The sequence below is a fragment of the Capra hircus genome, chromosome 11 (assembly GCF_001704415.2).
Source record: "Capra hircus breed San Clemente chromosome 11, ASM170441v1, whole genome shotgun sequence".
Taxonomy (NCBI): Eukaryota; Metazoa; Chordata; class Mammalia; order Artiodactyla; family Bovidae; genus Capra; species Capra hircus.
In genome coordinates, this window is record NC_030818.1 from 77,930,427 (window position 1) to 77,955,174 (window position 24,748).

General features: G+C 54.1%; 1 protein-coding gene across 1 annotated transcript in view; it reads left to right on the forward strand.

Annotated features, from left to right (window-relative positions):
- HS1BP3 (HCLS1 binding protein 3) overlaps positions 1-24,748 on the forward strand; it is a 37,195-nt gene that overhangs the window by 3,848 nt on the left and 8,599 nt on the right. Inside the window, exons 2-6 of the mRNA XM_018055593.1 lie at positions 2,543-2,708; positions 7,388-7,595; positions 9,105-9,315; positions 23,068-23,228; positions 24,522-24,657. Coding sequence (XP_017911082.1) covers positions 2,543-2,708; positions 7,388-7,595; positions 9,105-9,315; positions 23,068-23,228; positions 24,522-24,657 — 882 coding nt within the window. The remainder of the gene's footprint in view (positions 1-2,542; positions 2,709-7,387; positions 7,596-9,104; positions 9,316-23,067; positions 23,229-24,521; positions 24,658-24,748) is intronic.

Here is a 24,748-nt window from a genome sequence, read left to right on the forward strand (position 1 = left end):
GTGGCAACCCCCTCCAGTATTCCTGCCTGGAGAACCCCATGGACAGAGGAGCCTAGCGGGCTACAGTCCATGGGGGTCACAAGGAGTCGGACACAACTGAGCCACTAACGCTTTAGTCAGCGTGTTTGTGCGTTTATCCCAGTGGCCTGCCACTGCCGGACTCTGGTGCCCAGGACCTGGAGAACTGGCGGGTTTAAGGGAGCAGGCTGAGTCTGTGATCCCAGCCGTGGGGCAGGACCTCTCAACTGGGGTGGCATGACAGGACGAGAGGTACAATGGAAATGGGGGGGGGGGTGTCCACAGATAGAAGCCCTGGAGAACCTGTCGGGTGTGGTGTTCCGAAACGGAGCAGTAAGCGGGACTGTTAGGAGGTGCGGGTCAGCGGGAAGGCGGCGGGCAGCCTGCAGTGAACCCTGGCTCCGCCTCTGACCCACTGAGCCCAAGTACAGCTGACTCCCTTTTTGTGTCTGCTTCCCTGTAGCTCAAACGGTAAAGAATCTGCCTGCAATGCAGGAGACCAGGGTTCAGTCCCTGGGTTGGGAAGATCCTCTGGAGAAGGAAATGGCAATCTACTCCAGTATTCTTGCCTGGAGAATCCCATGGACAGAGGAGCCTGGCAGGCTGCAGCCCATGGGGTTGCAAAAAGTCAGACACGACTGAGCAACTAACACACTCCCTGACTTTGGGCTTCCCTGATAGCTCAGCTGGTAAAGAATCTGCCTGCAGTGTGGGAGACCCGGGTTCGATCCCTGGGTTGGGAAGATCCCCCGGAGAACGGAAAGGCTACCCACTCCAGTATTCTGGCCTGGAGAATTCCATGGACTGTATGGTCCATGGGGTCGCAAAGAGTCAGACATGACTGAGTGATCAGAACACTCCGTGAGTTGAAGCGGGTCTCAGTGGTGGTGTCCCTCTGTAGGGCTGCGGGAGCACCTTAGACAGGCGAGGTCCCCACAGCAGAGCCTGCGGGGGTGCCTCTTGCCTTTCGTCCCCTCTGCCGTCCTGTGTCCGTCACACTGTCTCGCAGGGACACCACACACAGCGCCAGGAGCAGAGGGTCTTAGCGCCCGGTTGGAAGGCCAGGACACTCATCTGGTCATTGGCGAAAGGAAAGGAGGGCTGATCATTTGTTTTTCCAAGTGACACGTGAATGCTGAACTTATTTAACACTCACCTGAAGGGAGGTTCGCCCGGGCCTTTCTCAGTGATTCGTGCCTTCACTTTCTTTCACTGTACCAGTAGTCCCCAGCCTTTTTGGCACCAGGGACCGGTTTTGTGGAAGACAGTTTTTCCAGGGATGCGGGGTGGGGGTGGGTGGGGATCGTTTGGGGATGATTCGGTCTCATTACACTTATTACATTTATTATGCTGCCCCCGATCCAACAGGAGGCAGAGCTCAGGCAGTAATGCGTAAACACAGCTGTAAACACAGTTGAAGCTTCCCTTGCTTGCAGGCTGCTCACCTCCTGTTGTGCGGGCAGGTCTCTAACCTGGACCAGTAACCATCTGTGGTCCAGGGTTGGGAACCCCTGCCTTCCACCCTGTGAAAATGTTCATGGGTGTAGAGGTTGCTACATTTGGTAGTAAGTGGCTGTGTGGTGGGTTGTCCTCCCAGCTGGTGACAAATGGCATCGTGGTATGGTGTCACTTGCCCGGTGTGGAAAGGGGGGGACCTGTGTGGAAGGAGTGCAGGGGGCAGGGTGTCACGTGTCGGATTGGGACAGAGTTCAGGGCAGGGAAGGGCAGCCCTGGCAGCCCAACCCTTTGGGCCCTCCCCTTTCTTGTCTTCTGAAAGCCCTGCCCTGCAGAGGGTGGGTCTGAACCCTGATAACGGTGTGCCCAGCGCATCCTGTCTTAGGTGTTTGTGTGGGTTATGTTTATGTGCTCAGGTCTCCATGATACCCTCACCCAGAAAGAGGAATACATTTAGCCTTTTTTCTTACCCCAGGGGAAGCATTTCTTCACTTCTTTGCTCACTGGGCAATCCATTGCATTTGTGTAGCATTTAAAAATTCTCAAAGAGCTGTAACGTTTTGCCAAGTATCCACTCGAAGCCTGCGTTAGTCATTCAGTCCTGTCTGAATCTTTGTAACCCCATGGACGAATGCCTGCCAGACCCCTCTGTCCATGGGATTTCAAAGGCAAGAATACTGGAGTGGGTTGCCATTTCCTTCTCCAGGGCATCTTCCTGATCCAGGGATCAAACTCAGGTCTCCTGCATTGCAGGCAGATTCTTTACCATCAGAGCAAAGAATTTGCTGTTTCCACAGCCCCATCTTCTCTACTGTCACCTGTTTTCTTGCTGAGAACAGGCCTTCGTTCTTGAGGGACCCACAGGTGGGGCCCTGGCCTGGGGAGCCAGGCTTCAGGAGGGGCTGGCATGTGGTGGGGTGGGTAGCCTGGAGTTGGACCTCTGAGGACTTGCCCAGTGGAGCAGCCTTGCACCCAGGCCTGCGGGACCCCCTGAGGACTTACCAGCATTTCGCTCGAGAAGCCTGCTGACTTGAACCTGACCTTCCTCTGCCTTCTCTCCTTCTGGCAGGCGAGTTCAGAATGTCCACACGGGCCTGGACCTGAGCGTGCCGCAGCACCAGGAGGTGCGGGGCAAGATGATGTCAGGGCACGTGGAGTACCAGATCCTGGTGGTCACCCGGCTGGCTGCGTTCAAGTCGGCCAAGCACAGGCCCGAGGACGTCGTCCAGTTCTTGGTGAGCTAGGCGCTCTGGCAGGGTGCTCCCCAGGGTCCAGAGGTCCAAGGAGACACACACGCCTCCCACTAGGGTTCAGGTAGCAGCAGGGTGCAAGCAATGCTCTAGCCAGCCCTCAATCGGAGGATGCCAGAGTGCGTTGGCAGTAAGGACACCAGTGAATCAGATGCTGACCATCTGTGGGGAGACAGATCTGTGAAGAGACGGAAGCCCAGGGGACGGGGGCAGGGGCTGTGGGGGTGTTGAGGGGGGCACCTAAGCCATCCTAGGGGAAGGGTTCGGAGAGAGGTCAGAGCTGACCTGTGGTGTGAAGAGCGGGTGGAGCCATCAGCGTTAAGGCAGATGCGACACTCCCTTGGTCTCTCTCCATCAGTCTAGAGCCAGTAAACACCCGCAGCAGTCCCGCACATCTGTCCGTCTAGAGGTGGGCCGCTCGGAACACACAGAGGAGGTGGAGCTGGGGGCATAGTAGACGCGGTGCATGTAGTCATGGATCCCCAGCCCTGGGGGCCAAGCCCACAGCCCCCGGAACCCAGTGGCATCAGGGAGGCGGCACACACACCTCCAGCCTCCTGGCCTCATCACCCGCCTGCAGCCCCAGGAACTGGGCAGGAGGGCCTGCAGCCCCATCCCTCCAGGTGCAGGGCTGGCCCACAGCTCCAGCCTCCCTACCCCCCAACCACAGTGGGGGCATCCCTAAACCTGACAACCCCAGACACGGCGTAAGTGCAGGTGACCTCAGCCCAACCCGCTCCCATGGGAGGCCGAGCCTGTGGCACAGCGGAAGGGCCCATCACCTCCGTGTCCTAGGCAGTGATGGCAACAGAGCACCAGCAACCATGGAGGCACAACAGGGGCACCAGGCCCGGCTCCACCAGGGGCATTGGAGGCTGGAAAGTGCCAGTCTTCTAGTGTAACTAGAGGCAGTGCAGTCCAGTCGCTCAGTCGTGTCCGACTCTTTGTGACCCCATGGACTGCAGCACGCCAGGCCTCCCTGTCCATCACCAACTCCTGGAGTTCACTCAGACTCATGTCCATCGAGTCAGTGATGCCATCCAGCCATCTCATCCTCGGTCGTCCCCTTCTCCTCCTGCCCCCAATCCCTCCCAGCATCATAGTCTTTTCCAATGAGTCAGTTCTTCGCATCAGGTGGCCAAAGTATTGGAGCTTCAGCTTCAGCATCAGTCCTTCCAATGAACACCCAGGACTGATCTCCTTCAGAATGCACTGGTTGGATCTCCTTGCAGTCCAAGGGACTCTCAGGAGTCTTCTCCAACACCGCAGTTCAAAAGCATCAGTTCTTCAGCGCTCTGGCTTCTTTATGGTTCAACTCTCACATCCATACATGACTATTGGAAAAACCATAGCTTTGACCAGATGGACCTTTCAGAAAAGTAATGTCTCTGCTTTTTAATATGCTGTCTATGTTTCTCATAGCTTTTCTTTCAAGGAGCAAGAGTCTTAATTTCATGGCCCTAGTCACCATCTGCAGTGCTTTGGGAGCCCAGAAAACCAAAAACTTGTGCTGTGGCGCCACCTGCTGGAAAAAAGAGAAAAGCCTCTCACCTGTTGACTTGTTAGAAATCAAATTTTAAAAAATGAAAAAGCTTTATCTAAAGAAGAAAGGTGTTTCATGCTTCAAATGTCCCAGCAGAGGAAGAACTCATCAAGCACCATGAAGAATCACAGTAACACTGGCACAAAAGAAAATGATGATTCTCTAGAAACCAAATTTAAAGACCCAGAACAGTGCAGCCTAATAGAGAATTCAAAACGACTGTCATGAAGAAGTTCAACAAGCAATAAGAAAACTCAGGGATGAAGTTAATGAGAAGATATACTTTCCCAAAGAGACTGAAACTCTAAAAAGGAACCAAACACAAATTCTGGATCTGCAGGACCCCAGAAGTGAGATGAAGAATACGTACTTTAGAAAAGGATTAGAAGTAGAGAAGACCATATGGAAGCGAGAATTAGCAAGTTTAAAGATAAAAATCTAGAAATGATACAGTTAGAAGAGGAAAGGGAATTAAGATTCAAAATAACAGAGAGAAAATTCTACAAGAACTATCCAAATCTCTTAGGAAAGGCAACCTTAGGATATGGGGTATCCCAGAAGCAGGAGAGAGAGAGAAGTGAGCAGAGAGTTTATTTAAAGAAATGATAGTGGAGAACATCTCTCAAACCGGGGAAAGGAATTACGTGTACAAGTCCATGAAGCCAAGAGAATACCCGATTGCCTCAGCGCAAAAAGGTGTTGCTAGTGGTAAAGAATCTGCCTGCTAACGCAGGAGACGCAAGAGATGCGGATTTGATCCCTGGGTCTGGAAGATCCCCTGGAGGAGGAGATGACACCCTACTCCAGTATTCTTGCCTGGAAAATGCCAAGGGCAGAGGAGCCTGGAAGGCTATATAGTCCGTGGGGCTGCAAAGAGGCACGACTGGGCAACTAACACTTCACGTGCGAAATTCTAAGAGATAAGTTATGGCACAGTTTTTTTGATTAAGAGACATTCAGCACATCCTGGAAAGTGCCCAAGAGTGTGATTTTTTCATTTGCTTCTTAAACAGGCTCTTGGTGAGAACCAAGGTGCAACGTGATAGCAGGTAGGAACTGCTTTGTTCCACGGGGTGGTTTGCAGCTTTGTTCCACTGGGTGGGTTCAAATCTGATTTGACCCCAGTGGAGCTTAGTGTACCCATGTTTTTCAGAGATGGGAGCAAAGAAGAGATATCTGAGGCCCAAGTCCCTGGGCAAGATGGAGAGGCAGCACTCGGGGGCCCGTGAAAGGCCCAGCCAACACGCTGGGTCCTGGCTGGCCTTCCCAGCCAGGGTGTGTGGGGACACCTCTGACACCTCCACGGTCACACCTGTGCCACTTTGTCCTGACCAGTGATACCTTTGCCCTGTGGGTAGCTGTGTGCAAGGGTGCCCGTGCAGGGAGTTGCCTCTCAAACATTTTGAACCACCTGTGGGAGCCAAGCATGCATTTACACCCTATGAGATCTGGGGGTGTAACCCAAAACCTGAACTTTCTTTGAAGTTTCATGATTTAGCTTTAAAAAACAATGAGCATTTTGCTTTCTGTTCCTCAAAAGGAGTGGCAGCCCTTGCTTTGGAGCACTTATGAGTGTGGGCCCGAGATGGGGTGGTACCCTAGGCTGTCCGTACTACCAGCGCCCTGGAGACCCACAGCTGGCTCCCAGAACCTGGATCCTGGTGGGCCTGGTAGCCTGGCCTGCATGGAGCAGTCAGGCCTGCAGAGGGCACTCTTCCCCCCAACCTGGTGGAGTCAGGTTTTGGGAACCACCAGGAGCTGGAGCCTGTGTCACTTTTGTGAAAGTATGCTCTTACCTTTCCTTGAAAGCCTTCCTTGAAAGCTGTTCTCAGCAAAGCTCCTGAGTCAAGCTCTGTGATGACAACTGCAGGCCACAGTCCCCTGTCTCAGATGACTCCCCGCTGGGGTTCCTGAAGTCTCCCAGTACTCCAGCCACATGCCAGCATCTGGAACTCTCCCAGCCTGGGGGCTCTGATGCCCATGCTCGACAGCCAGGGCTGTGTGCTCCAACAGAGCTGAGCGACTGGAATGCTGGGTGTCCCTTGTCTGAATGCATCCAAACTCCCCACAGCCCATCAGCCACGGCAGCGTTTCAGTGTGTGCTGGGCGCACAGCCCTGGTCTGGGAGCAGAAGTGGGAATATCTGTGTTCATCCCTAATGCTCCCAAGGAATTGAGGGGACAGGCCCAATGTGTGGGGAAAGCACAGAGGAGTCCAGGACAGGGGAGGGCACTGGGCTGTTGTGGGGTGTGGCATGGACAGGATGACTTCTCTGAGTGCCTGCATTGGCTTACACAGACCACAGTGATGGCGCTGATCCCCAGTCCTACAGCTGCTCCCTGAACTGGAAACCTGGAGCCTCAGGGACAGAGATCACCCTGGATGTCCCCGTACGGAGTAAACACACAGCAAGATCTTGATGAGTGGACGAACCCTTAGCTGTAAGGGGAGTTCCAGGGAGAGGCTAAGAGGCCGTAGCAGTCACTCCCCAGCTCCGCAGAAAGCCGAGTGACCCGGGGTGACTCTGACAGCCGAGGACCACCTTCTAACAACCAGGAGGAGCCCCAGCCTGCCTCCCTGAGGTTCCGGTGTGCAGAGGGGTCCTGGCTGGCCCCAGGACCAGAAACCAGCCTTGCAATATCTGTTCTCCACCATCTAAGCACTGTAAGGACCGGCTTTGTCGAAGGCTCTTGCTAGCTCACAGGAGAATGACCCAGAGAAAAGGTGACTCGTTGCTGGAAGAGGACCTAACAGCTGGCCAGACCGTGAGGTCACCCTGCTAATGCACAGAAGCCCAGAATGGAGGTGTAGGTCATAGTCACCTGCGGGCCAAGTCCCTGTATCAAGTGTCTCTACCCAGACCAGTGACAGGGCCCTGAATCCACCACGATTGCATCCTTCCTTTGGGCCACTGGGACTTCACGGCTTGTGCCCAGTGTTGATCAGGAGGCTTAGGGCGTGGGGCAGAGGGTCGGGTGGGAGGCACCTGCATCTGGTCCCAGAGGAGGGTCCACCGAGGAGCCCGGCCCTCATGGGGATCTCTGTTGTGGTTGAGGGGCAGGGTGCAGCCCTCTCTGCTTTCCCTCTTCCCTCAGGAAACCACCTGCTCCTCTCATTCCAGGTCTCCAAAAAGTACAGTGACATTGAGGAGTTTTACCAGAAACTTTGCAGTCGTTACCCGACGGCCAGCCTGCCCCCACTCCCCAGGAAGGTCCTGTTTGTTGGGGAGGGTGACATCCGGGAGCGGAAGGCCCTGTTCGATGAGATTCTGCGCTGCATCTCCAAGGATGCTGAGCTGGCAGGCAGCCCAGAGCTGCTGGAATTCTTAGGTACCTGAGGCCCTGTCCCAAATCCCTCCGGGCCCCTGGCCCAGAACTAGGCCTCACTGCCCTGGCTTGGGGGGGGTCCACAGCACCTTGTGCAGCCCAGAGATCTCGGCCAGGCTGTTGAGGCATGTGGGCCTCATTCACTGCCATGCTTGGGCCGAGGTTGTGGTGGTGGGTGGAAGGGGCCTGGGACCCAGCCCCAGAGGACGGACTGCTTGGGTGCTGGACGGGGCTCACCCAGGGGCCTTCCCCATAGTCTGACCCCTCCCGTTCCCCTCCTGGCCAGCCCCCTCCAGAGCTCCCCTTCACACGTACACACACAGACACACGTGCACATGCACACACACACTTATGGAGAAGCAGGATCAGGTGGTCTGAGAGAGGCACAGCCTCTCTGTGCCTCGGTTTCCTTATCTCTAAAATGAAGCTACAATTAGGATCTCTCACATGAGATTTTTGCAATATTTAAATGATTTATACCTATCAAACGGCAACCCACTCCAGTATTCTTGCTGTAAAATTCCATGAACAGAGGAGCTTGGTGGGCTACAGTCCGCGGGGTCGCAAAGAGTTGGATGCGACTCAGCAACTGAACATACCTGTAAAAATGTTCTTCGTGTGATGCTTACCCCATGAAACGGAAGGGTCGTGAGATTTTGCAAAGGATTTTACATTTGTCTTAATAAAATAACAAAGCATAACGTAATATGACATAATCAATACCACTTAGTTCCACATGTCATATCAGTGTACATGTTATATCCTGTGTGCCAGGCACTCTGTGGCATGCTGATGGGTTCTTTACCCACAGGGTGATACATCTTAGAAGTTCACTGCTTTCAAAAATACGCTGTTCAGTAACTGGATCGAGTTAAACAAGCATTCTAAACCCATGCTTCTCAAACCATCGGTGGGGGAAAGGCTAACTATTTTTATTCCCGATCTGTCGCAGACAAGCATTCCAAGGTGCTATGGAAGTTTCTGGATCTTGTTCCCTGTTTCTGTAGTTGCCTCATTGTGGACACCCGCCGGTGGACCACACTTTGAGAAGTGCTTACATAAGCCAGTTTGTGGTGATGCCATCCCAGTTTGTTCTGGAATCTTCTACCTGCTCACTGTGCCTCATGGAGTTCATAGTCCAGACCCTCAGAGCAGGTCTCATCAGTGGTTGGCTAGGCAGAGCTCCCCGACGTGCCCCACCGCGTGCACGTCGTTTCTGGAGCTGTTCTGTGAGGACCCCAGACACTGTCTGGTCTCCCATTAGCCTGTGGACTGTAGTCTATAGTCCTGACAGGCCCCGGGCTACAGAGGTTGAGGAACTGCTGTCTCTCTTCTGAGGCTCCCGCTTGTAACTTCAGCACCCCACGCTTTGCTGATCTCCCCCTCTACACTCACCCACACAGACCTGCCATCCTAGTCCCAGGACGCGTCAGGAGGCCTCCAGCCCTGGGTGCTGGTGCAGGAGCTTGAGTGCCAGGAGGTGCCAGGCACCATCTCTGTCTCCCTCCACAGGCACCAGGTCCCCCGGGGCCGCGGATGTCAGCAGCAGGGATGTCTCAGTACTGGACACAGATAGCCAAGCAGGGGACGAGGATGCTTTGGACTTCTTCCAGCAGCAGGATCAAGTGGAAGATGAGGGACTCCCCACGCTGGGCCACCAGGACGGGGATGCAGGGAAATCCTCAGAGGAGGAGGAGGCCCTGGACCCTCTGGGCATCATGCGGTACGTCTCCCCTTCTGGGTGGGGCGCCCCCCATCTGGCTTGCTCCGGGCTCCTCCCTCTCTCCTGGGGGTCGGAGAAAACCCATCTCCCTAGATCATCGCTGAGTACTCAGGGAGACTGGCTCTCTGTTCATCCTCAACATCTCCTGGGTCTTTGGGGCTGGGCCCAGGTATCGCCTGCCCCTCCCTGGTCACAGGGTGGGCCCCCAGCATTCTACAGAGGCCTGGCAGCCTGCCACCCCAACCCTGACACTTCAGCAGCCCAGGCATCCTGAACCCAGCCCAGGAGGCCTGGGTTCTCTGTCCATTTCATCATGGAGCCTGTGACTTGCTTCGCGTGGCCGGGGCTCCACTGCCCTGAAGGTGGGGCTGTTTACCTTGACCCTGCCTCCAGGTAAGGCTGGAGGGGACTGATGACCCCTAAGGTGCTGAGAGTGATGGAAGGAGGTAGAGTAAGCCCTGTGTAGACTGTGGTTCCCTCTGTGTGCACATGCGTGAACACATGTGCACACGCACGTGCACTGGGGAAGAAGAGACAGCTAGCTGTGGTCTTGAAGGCCCCTTGTCCTGATTCTGGCACTCTAATGTTCCATCTCCTTTCCTGGCCCTCTGACTTCCTTCAGCTAGTCAGTGAGCTGCCGGTGAGTCCCCATGGTGAGCCCCCTGAGGTGGGGGAGGGGCTGCAGGCTAGATGAGACTAGAGAGCAAGACTTCAGCTTCCCAGGCCCCTCCAGCGGGCACCGGCTAAGGCGGTGGGCAGGACCTCCCAACCAGAAGGAGACGGGAGCCAGACAGACTCAGCACCATCACCGCCTCCCCCAGCACCCTCACTTCTTGGCTGAAATGAGCAAGAAGCAAGGTGGGAACTGTTGGTTTTGAGCACCTACTATGCACCAGGTGGTATACCGTGCCCTTTGTCTCCCGGATCTCACTGACAGCTCACCCCGCAAGCAGGCGTTGTCACGTCGCTTGACACATTAAAGAGATTGGCGTCTGCAGGGGCCGGATGCCTTGCCCGCGGTCAGGGGACTGGGGAACAGTGGTGCTGGGATGCAAATGGAGCTCGGAATCCTGTCCGAGACCTCGGAGCCAACTGCCTGGGCTGGAGTCCTGGCAGTTTATCCCTCTCCGCCAGTTTTCTGCAGCGGAAGCACAGGGTAGTGATGGCAACCGGTCTCTTGGGGCTCTCGTGTAGGGTAAGTGGCTTAGATGTCACGGCCCCGTCTTTCTGCCTCTCCGCCTCCACAGAGTTGGACTGCAGACCCAGGGTGACGTTGTCTCTGCCCGTCTGGCAAGTCCTGTTCCAGAAAGAAATTAGAGCCGAAGAGAGATGAGGCAGAGGCAAGTTCAACTTGAACAGCATGAAAAGTGCGGTCCAGAGAGCTCTGCCCACTGCCGGCAGGGCTTCCTCTCCTGTGTGACGGTGAGGGTGGGTGCATGGGGACATGTGGTCACAGGGTCACTGTGAGGCCAGCCTAGCGGGGCCAAGGAGCCAGACTTGAGAAAGATCCCAGGTGCTCAGGGAGATGGGAGACAAGAGCCGGAGGCCCTGCAGCTCCTTGGTGCCCAGGAGTCAGGCTCCTCCCAGCCCCATGCTGGCCTTGACCTGGGAGGAGGTCAGTGTCCCTGAGGGAACCATAGTGAGATCATGTTGGGAGAAGTTCATTATCAGCCTTGGGCAGCCCGAGGGCCGTGTTGGGCTGTATTTGTTTGAACTCATCCTGTCTGTTGTTCTGAGTAACTGCATATTATTCGCCCTCAGACTGAGATCGGCTTACGTGGTTTGTGCCAGCCTTTGGCTGAAGGATGTGCTTAGCAAAGCTGCTCCGTTTTTGGGTAGGAAAATGCTCTTTGGGGTTGGCAAGGGCTGCCTTTAATTTCCTGCTTTTACTTCAGTAGCAGATTGTCGGGCAAGGTACTGACTGTCACCCCCACTTCGGCCCCCCAGTGCCATCCCCAGCTCTGCACTCAGGGGCCTCCTTCCTGAATCCGAGGAGAGCTGAGCACCTGAAAGAAACCCCGGAGTCTTTTGACCTTCTGTCAGTCTTTTCTTAAGCAATGTGATAATAGTCAGTGCTATTGCCTCCATTGGGAATAATAACAACTAGCTCTTTTTTGGAGAATGTATTAAATGCCAGGAATTGATTAGCCTTTACATGGATAGATATTTTCTATTTTTTTTTAAAGGTCATGACTCACCACATTGCTTTCTGGATCCGTTGTGGATCTGGCTTGGGAAGTGGTGCCCTAGGAAGCTGGCCCTGGCATCAGGCCCATTCTGTGTATAAAGAGCCTGATGTTTGGGGTCTGGTGATTCATTCGCATTCATTCAGCCCCAAATGGCAGAGTTAGGACTTGATGCCACCTCCCTGCCTTGGCCCTCAATCCAGTCTTCCAGCAGAGCCCTAGGATTATACCCCCCTTTCACAGATGGGAACATAGAGGACAGAGCTGAGAGGGCGCTTGGCCAGAGCCTTAGGTGTGGCAGAGCCCTGCCTTGAAGTCAGGCCTCTCCTGGGACCCCCAGGTGGGCCTGTTAACCCTCTTGGTGCAGTGCGGCCCACCCCACCCTGCGGTGAGGAACACTCTGATCTTTGCAGGAGTGATATGCTCTGCGTGCTCATTTCTCCATCCTGTGCTCTCAGTTCCTCTGTGGATGCAGCATCTCTGCTTTCCCAGCCACCCGACCCTGAGCGCCCATCTGGGCCAGGCTCTGGCGCTCCGTTTCCAGGTGTCGGCCCTTCCTGCCATGGCCACTGTGGGGCGCTGTTACTCCACTGCAGGGCTGCTGGGAGGGTGCGCGCCATGGCACAAAGCCTGGTTTTCCTTTGTCTGTTAAACCTGGTTTTGATTAGGGAAAGAGGCATTACTAGACCATTAGAAAGTGCCTCAAGATAGAAAAAAAACCTTACCACCCAGCCACTCTCCTGTTTGCAGATTTTTTTTTGCATCCCTGTCCCAGGCTGATCCACATAACTGCAAACATAGCACACATGCCTTTTATACTCTGCTTTTTCACTTAATGTCCTCACCATCACTTTCCATGTGGAACACAGTTTTCATATTTAACTTTCTGTTTTAGGGATTTCACAGTTCTAAGAAAGGTGAAGTTCTCCCAGAATAGTTCTGCCTTTGGCTGGAAATACTCTGCTAGGAACATTTTTAACTGTAACTCAAATAATATGCAATTAGCATAGAAAAATTAAAAGCACATTTAAAAGCCCTTTTGTCAGGAAGGTATGTGCTCCTGGTTCAGTTCAGTTCAGTCGCTCAGTCATGTCCGTCTCTTTGCAACCCCATGAACCGCAGCATGCCAGGCCTCCCTGTCCATCACCAACTCCCGGAGTTTACCCAAACTCATGTCCATCGAGTTGGTGAAAACCAAACTCATGTCCATCGAGTTGGTGATGCCATCCAGCCATCTCATCCTCGGTCGTCCCCTTCTCTTCCGGCCCTCAATCTTTCCCAGCATCGGTCTTTTCAAATGAATCAGGTCTCCGTGTCAGGTGGCCAAAGTATTGGAGTTTCAGCTTCAGCATCAGTCCCTCTAATGAACACCCAGGACTGATCTCCTTTAGGATGGACTGATTGGACCTCCTTGCAGTCCAAGGGACTCTCAAGAGTCTTCTCCAACATCACAGTTCAAAAGCATCAATTCTTTGGTGCTCAGCTTTCTTTATAGTCCAACTCTCACATCCATACATGACTACTGGGAAAAAACATAGCCTTGACTAGACAGACCTTTGTTGGCAAAGTAATGTCTCTGCTTTTTAATATGCTGTCTAGGTTGGTCATAAATTTCCTTCCAAGGAGCAAGCATCTTTTAATTTCATGGCTGCAATCACCATCCGCAGTGATTTTGGAGCCCCCAAAAATAAAGTCAGCCACTGTTTCCACTGTTTCCCCATCTATTTGCCATGAAGTGTTTGTTTCTCTGCCACTCTTGCCTTTCCACACAAGCATCTTTAGTTGGCAGATTCCTACTAACATATAAAAGGTTTTCAGAATTTTCTATGAAAAGAATTCATTTTCAGTTCAGTTCAGTTCAGTCACTCAGTCGTGTCCGACTCTTTGCGACCCCATGAATTGCAGCTTGTCAGGTCTCCTTGTCATGGGTGGGATCGGCCCAGGGAGTCCCTCAAGTCCTACATGACATTGTCATGGGTGGGATCTCCCGTGCTGGCTCCTGGCAATCTCTGGTTCCTCTGCCTTTTCTAAACCCAGCTTGAACATCTGAAAGTTCACGGTTCACATATTGCTGAAGCCTGGCTTGGAGAATTTTGAGCATTACTTTACTAGTGTGTGAGATGAGTGTAATTGTGCAGCAGTTCGAGCATTCTTTGGCATTGCATTTCTTTGGGATTGGAATGAAAACTGACCTTTTCCAGTCCTGTGGCCACTGTTGAGTTTTCCAAATTTGCTGGCTTATTGAGTGCAACACTTGCGCAGCATCATCTTTCAGGATTTGAAACAGCTCCACTAGAATTCCATCACCTCCACTAGCTTTGTTCATAGTGATGCTTAAGGCCCACCTGACTTCACATTCCAGGATGTCTGGCTCTAGGTGAGTGATCACACCTTCGTGATTATCTTGGTCGTGAAGATCTTTTTTGTACTGTTCTTCTGTGTATTCTTGCCACCTCTTCTTAATATCTTCTGCTTCTGTTAGGTCCATACCATTTCTGTCCTTTATTGAGCCCATTCTTGCATGAAATGTTCCCTTGGTATCTCTAATTTTCTTGAAGAGATCTCTAGTCTTTCCTGTTCTATTGTTTTCCTCTATTTCTTTGCATTGATCACTGAGGAAGGCTTTCCTATCTCTCCTTGCTATTCTTTGGAACTCTCCATTCAAATGGGTATATCTTTCCTTTTCTCCTTTGCTTTTTGCTTCTCTTCTTTTCACAGCTATTTGTAAGGCCTCCTCAGACAGCCATTTTGCCTTTTTGCATTTCTTTTTCTTAGGGATGCTCTTGCACCCTGCCTCCTGTACAATGTCATGAACCTCATATTGTATTAACAAAATGGGATTGTGTTAATGTGCACCGTTCCATAATTTGCTTTTTTTTTCCAGCTAGGTCTTTCCATGTCAATAAATAGACTTCTACTTTCCTAACTTGATGCTAGTGCATCAGACTAATGTGCTGTAAATGGCATTGGGGACATTGTGGTGTTTTCTGTAGGTTTTTGCAGTTACGGGCAATGATGAACTTGTTCGTGTATAGAGTGTTTATTCTGTTGAGCTTTTCCCCCAGCTGCCTGCCCCAGAGCAAGGTCCCAAAAGCTCTGTGAGGGGTCTTGGGTGTGCCTCTCCAGTGAAGGGGTCTTTAGAGATTTAATTTCCCCTGTGTTGGGATATCCTCTCTGCTTTTCCAAAGCCTACTCATCTGCAAGACCCGCTGCCCCCTGCTCTTCCCCCAGTGCTCAGGGAACTCCCCTCCCTCCCAGGTCCCTGAGAACCCTCAGCTTCCCGAGGGACAGGCTGGTTCCTGCATGAACACGCTGTCCTGTGAGACTGGGCTTCCCGCTGTCCGGGCTTGTCTGCTCAGAGGATGGGGAGCAAGCACCCAGGCCCTGGGCCATGGCCTGGAGTGGTGAGGCTGGACATTTCTTTGGGATGTGAATTGTGTGTTTTGTCCTAATAATTTATCTGAATGTTGTTTTATCTTTTGTAAAATGACCATATGCATTTTAGCATAAAAATGTCTTGCTTCCTATATTTGGATGAAGTTTCTGCTCTGGGATGATTGTGCGGTTTTGAAACCTTCTCGCACATTGCCAGGTAGCTCCAGATCTACTAACCAAGGTGTATTCATCCAACCACCCTCCCCACCCCCCAAGTTTATTAGGGGCTTCCCTGGTGGCTCAGATGGTAAACAATCTGCCTGCAGTGCAGGAGACCTGGTTCAATCCCTGGGTCAGGAAGATCCCCTCGAAAAGAGAAATGGCAACCCATTCTAGTATTCTTGGCTGGAGATTTCCATGGACAGAGGAGCCTGATGGGCTGCAGTCCATGGGGTTGCAAGAGTCAGACACGACTGAATGACCAACAGCACCAGCTTTATTGAGATGAAGTTGCCCTATGGCATTGTGTAAGGTTAAAGGGTACAATGTTGATACACCTACAATGCGAAACGATCACCATGCTAAGGTCAGCTGACACCTATCGCCTCACCTAACTGTTAATACTTTTTCCAAGATTTAAAAGTGAGGCAGCCCCTAAGGACAGGAGCGTGGCCACTTCTCCTTGGAGGCCTCTTTCTAAATAGTGCATCTTTCACCCTTGGGCTTAGGGCCCTGTAGTATTCTAGCCCCGCCTAGGATAGCAGAGCCCAGCTGGGAATTCTCTACCACCCTGGAGCTGGTTAGAAATGCAGGTTCACAGGCCCCCCTGGAACCTGGGTGGAGCCCTAGAACTTGTGTTTTCACAAGCTCCTGACGTGCTCTGCAGGCAAATTCACGTCTGAGGGGCCCCCAAAACTAAGCCTAACAAAAGTCTTGGAGAAGCAGGAGGGCACGCAGCAGAGAGCAGCCCCGCCAGCCCCCAGGCTCTGCTGCCTTCAGAGGCTTCTAGGAGGCAGGCTCAGGGAGGCCTTCCTGTTACTCTCAGCCCCCGGGTTTCCCTCTCTGGTCACCTGCTAGAGGTCCGTTCTTCCTGATCACTGCTGGGGCTGTGGCCCGGGGCTGGTGGCATCTCACTGTACCTCCACAGACAGCACTTACCCTTGATCTGTCCTGGGACCAAACAGTGAGGGTGCAGGGGGCACAGTGGGCACCCTCGGCTCACCCTAGAGCCGTCACGGTGATTGCAGTAACAGCTGCCGTTGGGGTGACCACAGCACCCCCCTCCCCCACCCAGGCATGCTGCACCAGCTGTGTTTCTCCATCCGCAGCAGTGCAGAGTCTGGCCGGAATGAATACTGTCAGGGGCAACACAGGAAAACAGCGCCTTCCACTTCTTTCATCGAGTAGCAGATGCTTTGGGGCAACAGAAATTGCATACAGAACCCTGATGGATAAAACACGTGGAGTCGAATTGGCCCAGGTTGGGACAGGGTAGCAGGCTCTGGATCTCTGTCTCCTCAGCCTCATCCCACCTCTCTGGTGGCCATGGGCACTTCTGCAGGAGGTCAGGGCCCCTGAGTGTGGTTTGAAAGCCACTTCAGAAGCTGGAAAAACTAGAGTATACGGTCACTCTAGAGCAGGGTTGGAGGCTGACCGTCCTAGGTTCAAGTTCCAGCTCTGTCAGTTAGCAGCCGGTGGACACTGGGCGGGTTGCTGGACTTCCCAGAGCCTCCAGTTTCTTTCTTTGTAAATTAGAGGTAAAGTCCAGGCCTAGTGGCTGTAAAGATAAAATGGGATGAAATACAGGAAATTTCCTTTGTATGATATTATCACTACTTCAAGTTTCCTTTCCTCTGAAGAAGCCAGAAGCCTTTGGGTATTTAAACAATTAAAATGAAAAAGGCAGCTTTTCCACTTCCTGTTGATATGTGAATATCAGCCCTGGGAGTTGTGCTCACAAAGGCCTTCTCCTTCGTATCTTTGTTGTTGTTGAGTCGCCAGGTCCTGTCCCACTCTGTGACCCCATGGACTGCAGCACGCCAGGCCTCCCTGTCCCTCACCATCTCCCAGAGTTTCCCCAAGTTCATATCCATTGAATCAGTGATGCCATCCAACCATCTCATCCTCTGTCTCCCTCTTCTCCTTCTGCCTTCAATCTTTCCCAGCACCAGGGTCTTCTTTTCCAATGAGTTGGCTCTTCACATCAGGTAGCCACAGTATTGGGGCTTCAGCTTCAGCATCAGTCCTTCCAGTGTATATACAGGATTGATTTCCAGCATCTAGGTGGTTGCAACAGAGGAACCTTTCCAAAATTACGCAGTCTGGGGCACCATCCAGGCAGGAGCCTCGGCCTCCTGCCTACTGGCCAGGACTTACCCTGTCACTGCCTACTGAGCCCTAACCTGTGCTGGGAGCTGACTTTCCCCGGTCCATTTCATCTCCATGGTGGGTGATGTGGGGGTGGGTATTCTCCACTGCAGGGACTGCCAGCATCCACTGGTCATACCAGCATCTGGAGTGTTGTGGGGGGTGTTTGAATAAACAAAGACCATCCATATGAGAAGCAGCAAAGGCCGTTTATTCATGGTGGGCCGTAGCAAGGGAGAGTTCAGCCACCCTTTTACAGAGACTCATAGACAGGTAGGGAGTGGGAGAGATGGCTGGTGGCAAACGGGAAGACTCTAGTCTGCCCTATTGGAGGCTGTTGACATGGGGAAACCAAAGGCCTAACTGGAAGTGGGGTGTCCTGTACGATTGGTCAGGTGAGCATATTCGGCTTTGTCGTGGGCCTAGAAAGTGATAAGCAGGGTAAAGACTAGGAAAAGAAGGAAAGAAAGTGAAGTCTCTCAGCCGTGTCCCACTCTTTGTGACCCCCATGGACTGTAGCCTGCCAGGCTCCTCAGTCCATGGAATTTTCCAGGCAAGAGTACTGGAGAGGGTTGCCATTTCCTTCCCCAGGGGATCTTCCTGATCCAGGGATCGAACCCATGTCTCCTGCACTGCAGGGAGAAGCTTTATTGTCTGAGCCACCAGGGAACCCCTGGGAAAGACTGGAGAAGATGGCAGCTGTTAATCACCTGGCCACTGGGGTCACTCGCTGCAGAGGTTGGAGTGAGGCTTCCTGGGCCAGTTGCTGCAGGCTGGGCGCTGAGTTCTGTCTTGTATCTGGATTCAGTCTCTTAGGGCCGTTGTGGGGGTGACCAGCAATGGGGTGGCAGAGCCAGGCTGCCCTGGTTTCTTGGTGGTGCTGCTGCTGGGCCAGGTGAGGGGCAGTGTTTGACCCCTGTGCAGAGAGAGAGAAATGGCATCCCCCGTGAGTGAGAAGAGAGAGAGGTCTCTGAGGTCCTGGAGAGGCAGGGTGGAGCTGCTGAGAGGGTGACTCTGGGAAAACAGCAAACAATGGGCGTCCAGAGTAGCCACATGATCCAGCCAGCTTACTTCTTCAGGCCCAGGGCGAAGTCTGCTGGGTTGAAACACAGTGTGAGCTAGACGTCCTCCTGTGATCATAGGCCTCTGCTTTGCCCAGCAAGATGGCATCTGGGCTCCACTTTGCAGTTTCTGAAGCATTCCTTATTCCCACCAGACAGATAAGGAAACATTCAGAGAGTGAAATGACCAACCTGGGGTCACACACAGGTTCTGAATCCCTTCCCAGGAGTCCTCTCTCAGGAACGATCAGAAGCCCCCTCCACCTCTCCTGGCCCTGACTTTGCTTCAGACCCTCCTCCTCCTCCCTCCATGTACCTGCCATCCAGCTGTTGGGCACTTGGACCTGCCAAGCCCTTCCCACCTCAGTGTTTTCACAGGGCTCTTGCCTATCCCTTTGTCCACTGTGTCCCTGAACCCCTGTCCCAGCGAGGCCCACGTGTGTCCATAGCATCAATGCCTTTCCTCCAGGATTTTCATGGTGATCCAATCACCGTGGAAGCCTATTGCCCAGTGCTGCTGAGGATAACATTGTCCTGGAATGAACTTCACAGTTTCATTTATTGGCATGCTGAGAATTTTCTCTAATTGAAAAAAAAACAAAAAAACAAAAAATAAATTTAAGATGAAAAGTGCCTTATTTTGAAGCAGGAAATTTATGTGCTTGGAAAAGAGGTCAATTTCTGTGTGTGGTTTAGCATCACCCTGACTTTGAAAGTTAACAGTCATGTTGTGTGTGATCCTTCGCTTAGAGGTACCCGCCATCTTCCGTTTAGTCTAAGAGATGCCTCTGTCACTCGGTACCCACGGGTCCTGGGGCTCTTGGTTCCCCCCAGGGGTCTACCACGGGGGCAGGTGCGCCGGGAACAGTGACACAAGCCCCCTGGGTGGCCGGAGGGGAGGACGCGCTGGTGTCAATCACTGTCACGGGGCCGCCTGAGCCCCGTGGAGCAGGGCTGTTCCTCGGCCTGTTAGAGCTGTCAACCGTGGCACCTGCCACCTCTCATTCAAGCTTAGGATGCGGCCTGTCCAGGACATCTGTCTTCGATCAGGCACACACGGCAGGAAAGCTGACATCTGTCCGTGCACACACAAGTGTATTGCAGGAGCACGCTTCCACGTGCCTGTACCCGTCCAGGGACTGCCCCCAACCACCACCACCACCTCCCACAACCCTCCCAGGGTCAGGAGCTGCCGTTCTGTCCACTGCAGACCCCTCTGTTTGATGCTCAGCTGCCCCATCCCCGGTGACTGGCCTGATCTACCTGCCTTCCTTTAGAGGAGAGAGAGGGCGGTGGGGGAAACGCTTTATGGCCAGCAACGGGCTAGGCAGAGCTGGGTGGTGTGTCCTGTGGACAGATGGGTGGATGCAGGTGGAGCTGAGAGGGGAATGGAGGGCGTGCCAGGACCGTGGCCCATGTGTGCAGCCTCAGTCTATGTTCATATGACCTGTGAGCGAGGGGCAGGAACAGGCTTGGAGTCGGAGTGACACCTTACGTGAAACGCCCATCCTATCGTTGAATCAGAATTGAGCACCATCCTCACTTGTCCCTTCTACCCTCGGGTCACTTCAGCTGTCCGCATTTACCGGCAGTTTGCCCGCTGACATTCTCCCTGCTTTTGTCTGCCCCATTTGGGGCCTGATCATTTCTCCCTAGACCAGGAGCAGAGATTCCACGGGGGACCCGATCTTGCCTGAGTCACACCTGCCGCAGCCCCTCCCAGATTGAGGGCCTCTCTGCCTGTGTCAGTCTTCTGCCCTTAGCCCCTGAGATCTCAGCTCACCCCTCCGCCACCTCTTCTCAGAAGCCCTCAGGCTGGGTTGACTCCTTCCTCTGGGCTCCGGCTGTCCAGTTGCCCCATGTGGTGATGACAGGCATGTGTCTGTGACTCTGCTCGGCTCTGAGCTTCCAAGCACAGCGCCAAGTCTCTTGTCTCTGTGCTCTCGTCACCAAGCACAGGGTCTTGCCCTTGGGAGGCACTTACTGAGCACTGGGCCATAGAAGGCACTGGGAGTGAAAGGATGAGCTCCCTACAGAAGGGCAAGGGGCTGCTGGAGAGACCAGCTGGGGTGCCTGAGAGGAGGAGCTATGGGACAGAGAGTCTCTGTCTGCTGGCATCCCCTCTCTCTTCCCTCCCATTCCTCCCTCCCGGGGGGAGGACATAGAAATAAGTCTGAATTAGAGGTGTACTCTCACCTTGTCCATCCACCTATTTGTTTGTCCATCTGTCCATCCTTCCGCCACCCCTCCATTCATCCATCCCTTCATCTAATATTTATTGAGCATCTCCTCTGTACCAGGCACACTACTGAGCACCTAGGTGCTGAATCTGGGGCCAGCCAGGACAGGACCCGGGGCTTTCACCTGTCAGAGCTCCATGTCCCTTCCTATTCTTTGTCTCCTCCGGGGACGGCCCGGGTGGAACGGGGTGGGGCTCAGATGGTGCCTGACAGAGCAGCCCCATGTGCCGTTACGAGTCGCCTTATTTCAATTCAAGACAACAGAAGATTAAAAAATGTCTCCAGGGAGGAAAACAGGAACAGTTTGAGAGGAAAACTTACATGGCGGGAAAGCCAGGCCTCATTTGTGCTCTCCGAACCAGAAATAGGTGCAGGAAGGGAAGTCATCGCCATCTCCGCGCGGCTTCTCCCGCGATAATCAATCATGTCTGTTTACCCTCTTCCTTTGTTCTTCAGACCCTCCTGCCTCTCTGGGCTCCCTCTGGTTTCTAGTCAGTGGGAAGCTCCCAGCTCTTGCCCTGGGGGCCCGTCTGCTGGGGAGGCTGCAAACGTGAGGTCTCAGAGCTGGTGGTTCAGAGTGAGATGGATCTGCGGATGGTGGCTGTGGAGTGGCCAAGCCCGACCCTGCCTCCTTGGGGGTTGCACCCCAGCTGGGGGGATGCTAAGGGATCTCCGCGCTTCACTGCTGCAGCCTCTGCTGAATCCAGGAGCAGGGCCAAGAAAAGGGCGGCTGCAATGGGTAATTGAGGGTCAGCCATGGAGCAAAGCCTGGTCCAGCTCCCAAATACAGCTGGTCACTAGAGCCCACAGGGACACAATCAGTGCCCAAGGCCTGTCGCTGTGGTTCTGACTCAGTGGGTCTCGGCTGGCTGTGACCATCTCCGGCTGGCCTGCGCTGAAGGCCAGGGCCTCCCTGGTGCCCACTTCTCAGGAGTCATTCGTGCTCCCCTGGCTCTGCCGGGAGTGTGAAACAGAAGGGAAAAGCATCCCAGGAAGAGTAGGATAGCCCGACTCCTTAAGGTGAGTGAGGAAGGGGATGTGAGGTTTCTGGAGGAGCCCAGGCCCCTTTCACCTCACCTAGCATCACGGACAGGGCCCGGGGCTGGCCTCGTGGCAGAGGCGTGGCCTGGGGCTGGAGCCTATCTGCCTTGTGCCTGGGATGAAGAAAGAGCAGAGACTGGGTGTAGCTGGAGAGTCTCTGGCCTTCCCTGCTGTGTAGCTTTGAGCCGACATCCAGCTTCTCTGAACCACTGTTTCTTCATCTACCCACAGAGACCTTCCCACTGGGGTCTCGGCCCTGAGTGTGGAGGTGTGTGGGTCCTGCGGCCTCAAGCAGGTACATTCCACCTTTCCCAGCTTCTCCCCGTCTCTGCCAGGACCCCCAAATTCTCCCAGACATCTAAATCCAGACCATGGGAATGGCCGCCTCTGAACGCCCTGCCTTCCAGCACCCAGGGCCGCCCTGCTGCTATTTTTATCTGCTGCTGGTTAATCTGTACCCTTGTGTACGGTGCTGTCAGCGCAGTTCAACCGCATAGTTATCACCAGCGTGAACCCAGACGGTGACCCTGGTCCAGTGGAGCTCCCCTGCAGGCAGATTGGCCCACGGAAATCCCACTTCCAGTTAAAAGCTTATTTCTGTTCTTTGCAGGAACCTTAAAATGGCTAATTTAGGTATCACCAACAGGGACTGGATCATCTTGTTAAAATAAAACCAAGTTTGTTTATTTACTGGCAGAATAACTTCCAGTGACGTGTGTAGGTCTGCAGCTTTTGGGTCCCTGAAGGTTGACGTGTCCACCCGAGCAGGAAGTAAAGCCCTCCCAGGGCCCAGAAACTTCCCTCGAGCCCCCTCCTGGTTTCCCGCAGCAGTGTCCAGCCCAGAGCAAGACCTTGGCCAGCCGATGCATGAGACATAAAAGGACCTGAGGGGTGCAGAGCCGATTGGGGTTCTGAGGAGCCAGAGGGGTTTGCTGAAGAAGGGGGTGGAGTGTTGCTCAGTGGAACTGAAATGTTTTCTAGAATAATGGAGGTTGCACCAAAGAGGTGGATTTGTGCAGGGAAAACAGCACTGACCAAGGCTGCCTTCTGTTCTCCCCTGGGCCCAGGCCCTAAGGTTGGTAGCCTCCTGTGTACTCAGCCTCATGTCCGAGCGTCTGTGCAGTGATTCTGAGTTTGGCTCCAGGGACTGCCGAGGTTGGGCGCCCCGCACGGAGGCCATGTACTTTGACCTGTGACCCGTCCTGCTGGCCCTTCCGGGCTGGGAGTTGTCTGCAGCTGGTAGTGCAGTCCAGATGCCCCCCTGATCTCTGCATGCATCTCCACCGGGGCCGCTCCCTGGGCACAGGACTGTGCTGCTTCCGCAGCAGCGTCTCACCCTCTCACTGTCAGGTTCTTGGCAAGGTCCTTCTTGACACAAGCGCCAGCCTGCCCCGTGCCTGTATGGGTCTGACTAGGGTGCCCCTGGGCCAGCAGGGCTCTTGTGAGAGGTCCCTACCTCAAGTTCTGTCTGTGATTCTCCAGCTCCAAGAAGCCCAAGAAACGTCCCGAAGTGGCCGTGAAGCCCAAAGCCGCGCCCCGGCTCACCATCTTTGATGAGGAGGTTGATCCTGATGAGGGGCTCTTCGGCCCGGGCAGGAAGCCCTCTCCCCGGGGCCACGCAGAGGACTCACCCCCCGGGGACCGTAAGTAGATTTCCAGGGTGTCCCTTCGCTCTCAGTGTCTCCCAGGTGACCCACCAACCTCTGTGAAGGGCGTCAGGCCCACTACACACGAGCAGGATGCCAGTCTTGACATGATACAGATTCAGCTGGTGGGGATTTTCTGCTGGAGAAATCTAGTCTTGTACCTTGTGTCCCCACAGCCCAGAACATTCCAGGGCTGTGTTAATGCTAGTCATCCCTCGGAAGCAAAGGGTAGTTTTCTTTGTTGCTTTGAAAAGTGTGGGTTGTGACTGGTGTAAAGTTATCTTTATTACCTCCACAGCCAGATGTGGGCATCAGATAGAGAGGGGGTGCTGGGACTCTGCATGGCTTGGATTGTAACAGGAGACTCCGTGTCCCCTGCAGAGACCCCATGAGAGGGTCCAGTGTGGAGCTGGAGCTGGGAAGGCCTGGCACTTCTGCACTCACTCCTGGGTCTGACCTGTCCCCCCAGCTCCCAGCTCTGCGTCCAGGGCAGGGAGTTGATGTCACCCATTAATTCAGTTGGTACCGGGCACCTGGTGAGGGCCAGGCTCTGTGTGGGGGCCCAGGAACGCCTGAAGAGAGACGCAGTCCCGGCCTCGGGGTCTCTCATGGGATAGACAGGACATCTCCTGACCATTACGAGGTAGTCTCAGCCTATAACAGGTCCGAGCAGAATGTCAGTGCCCGTGGGGACCCCCAGGCTGAGGGGCTTCTTGAGTAAGGGATGGATAGAGGAACTGGATCCCAAGGGGTTGACGGAGTTTGCCACGGCTGCTGACAAAGACAATTCCAGGCAGAGAGGCTGCAGTCGCCTGTCACAAAGGGCAGCGCTGAGTATTGAGACTGGGAGGGGATGGGGAGCAGACCCCGACTTCCAGAGCTGGTGGTTGGCACTCAGTGAGTGCTTGTAGAAAGACGGGGCCAAGCCCTGGGGGCTGAGCTAAGAGATGGAGGGGTGCTTGGGCAGCCGGGGGCAGTGAGCTGAGGAGTCAGATTCTTCCTCAAAGCAGTGAGGAGGCCTTGAGGGCTTGAAACCAGGGAGGTGCCTCCACGTGGCTTTTGGCCCAGCATGCAGGGAGGTGGGGTCGGGGCTAGGCACACAGGTGTACCAGGCCTGCACAAGTGCCTGGTTCTTCTACACTCTGCCTTGCAGACCAAAGGGGCAACCTTACTCCCTTTCTTTCAGCTGGGCCAGGAGGTTGGGCCAGACAGTCTCCACCCTGCACCCCTCAGGAAGCCCAGGACAGGCTAGCACGTCCTCTGACCACTCTGCCGCTCCCTCCTCTGCAGCCCTGAAGCTGTTTGACGATCCTGACCTCGGTGGAGCTGTCCCCCTGGATGACCCCTTACTGCTGCCAGCTGCTCCCCAAAGTGGCGGAGCCACACCCCGTGAAGGCCACAGGGAGGCCTCCGAGGAGCTGTTCAGGTACCGTTCAGTGATGTTCAGGTACTGTTCAGGTAGCTGTTCCAGTGATGCTTCCCCAGGTCGGGGTGTGTACCACGGAACCACAGACTCT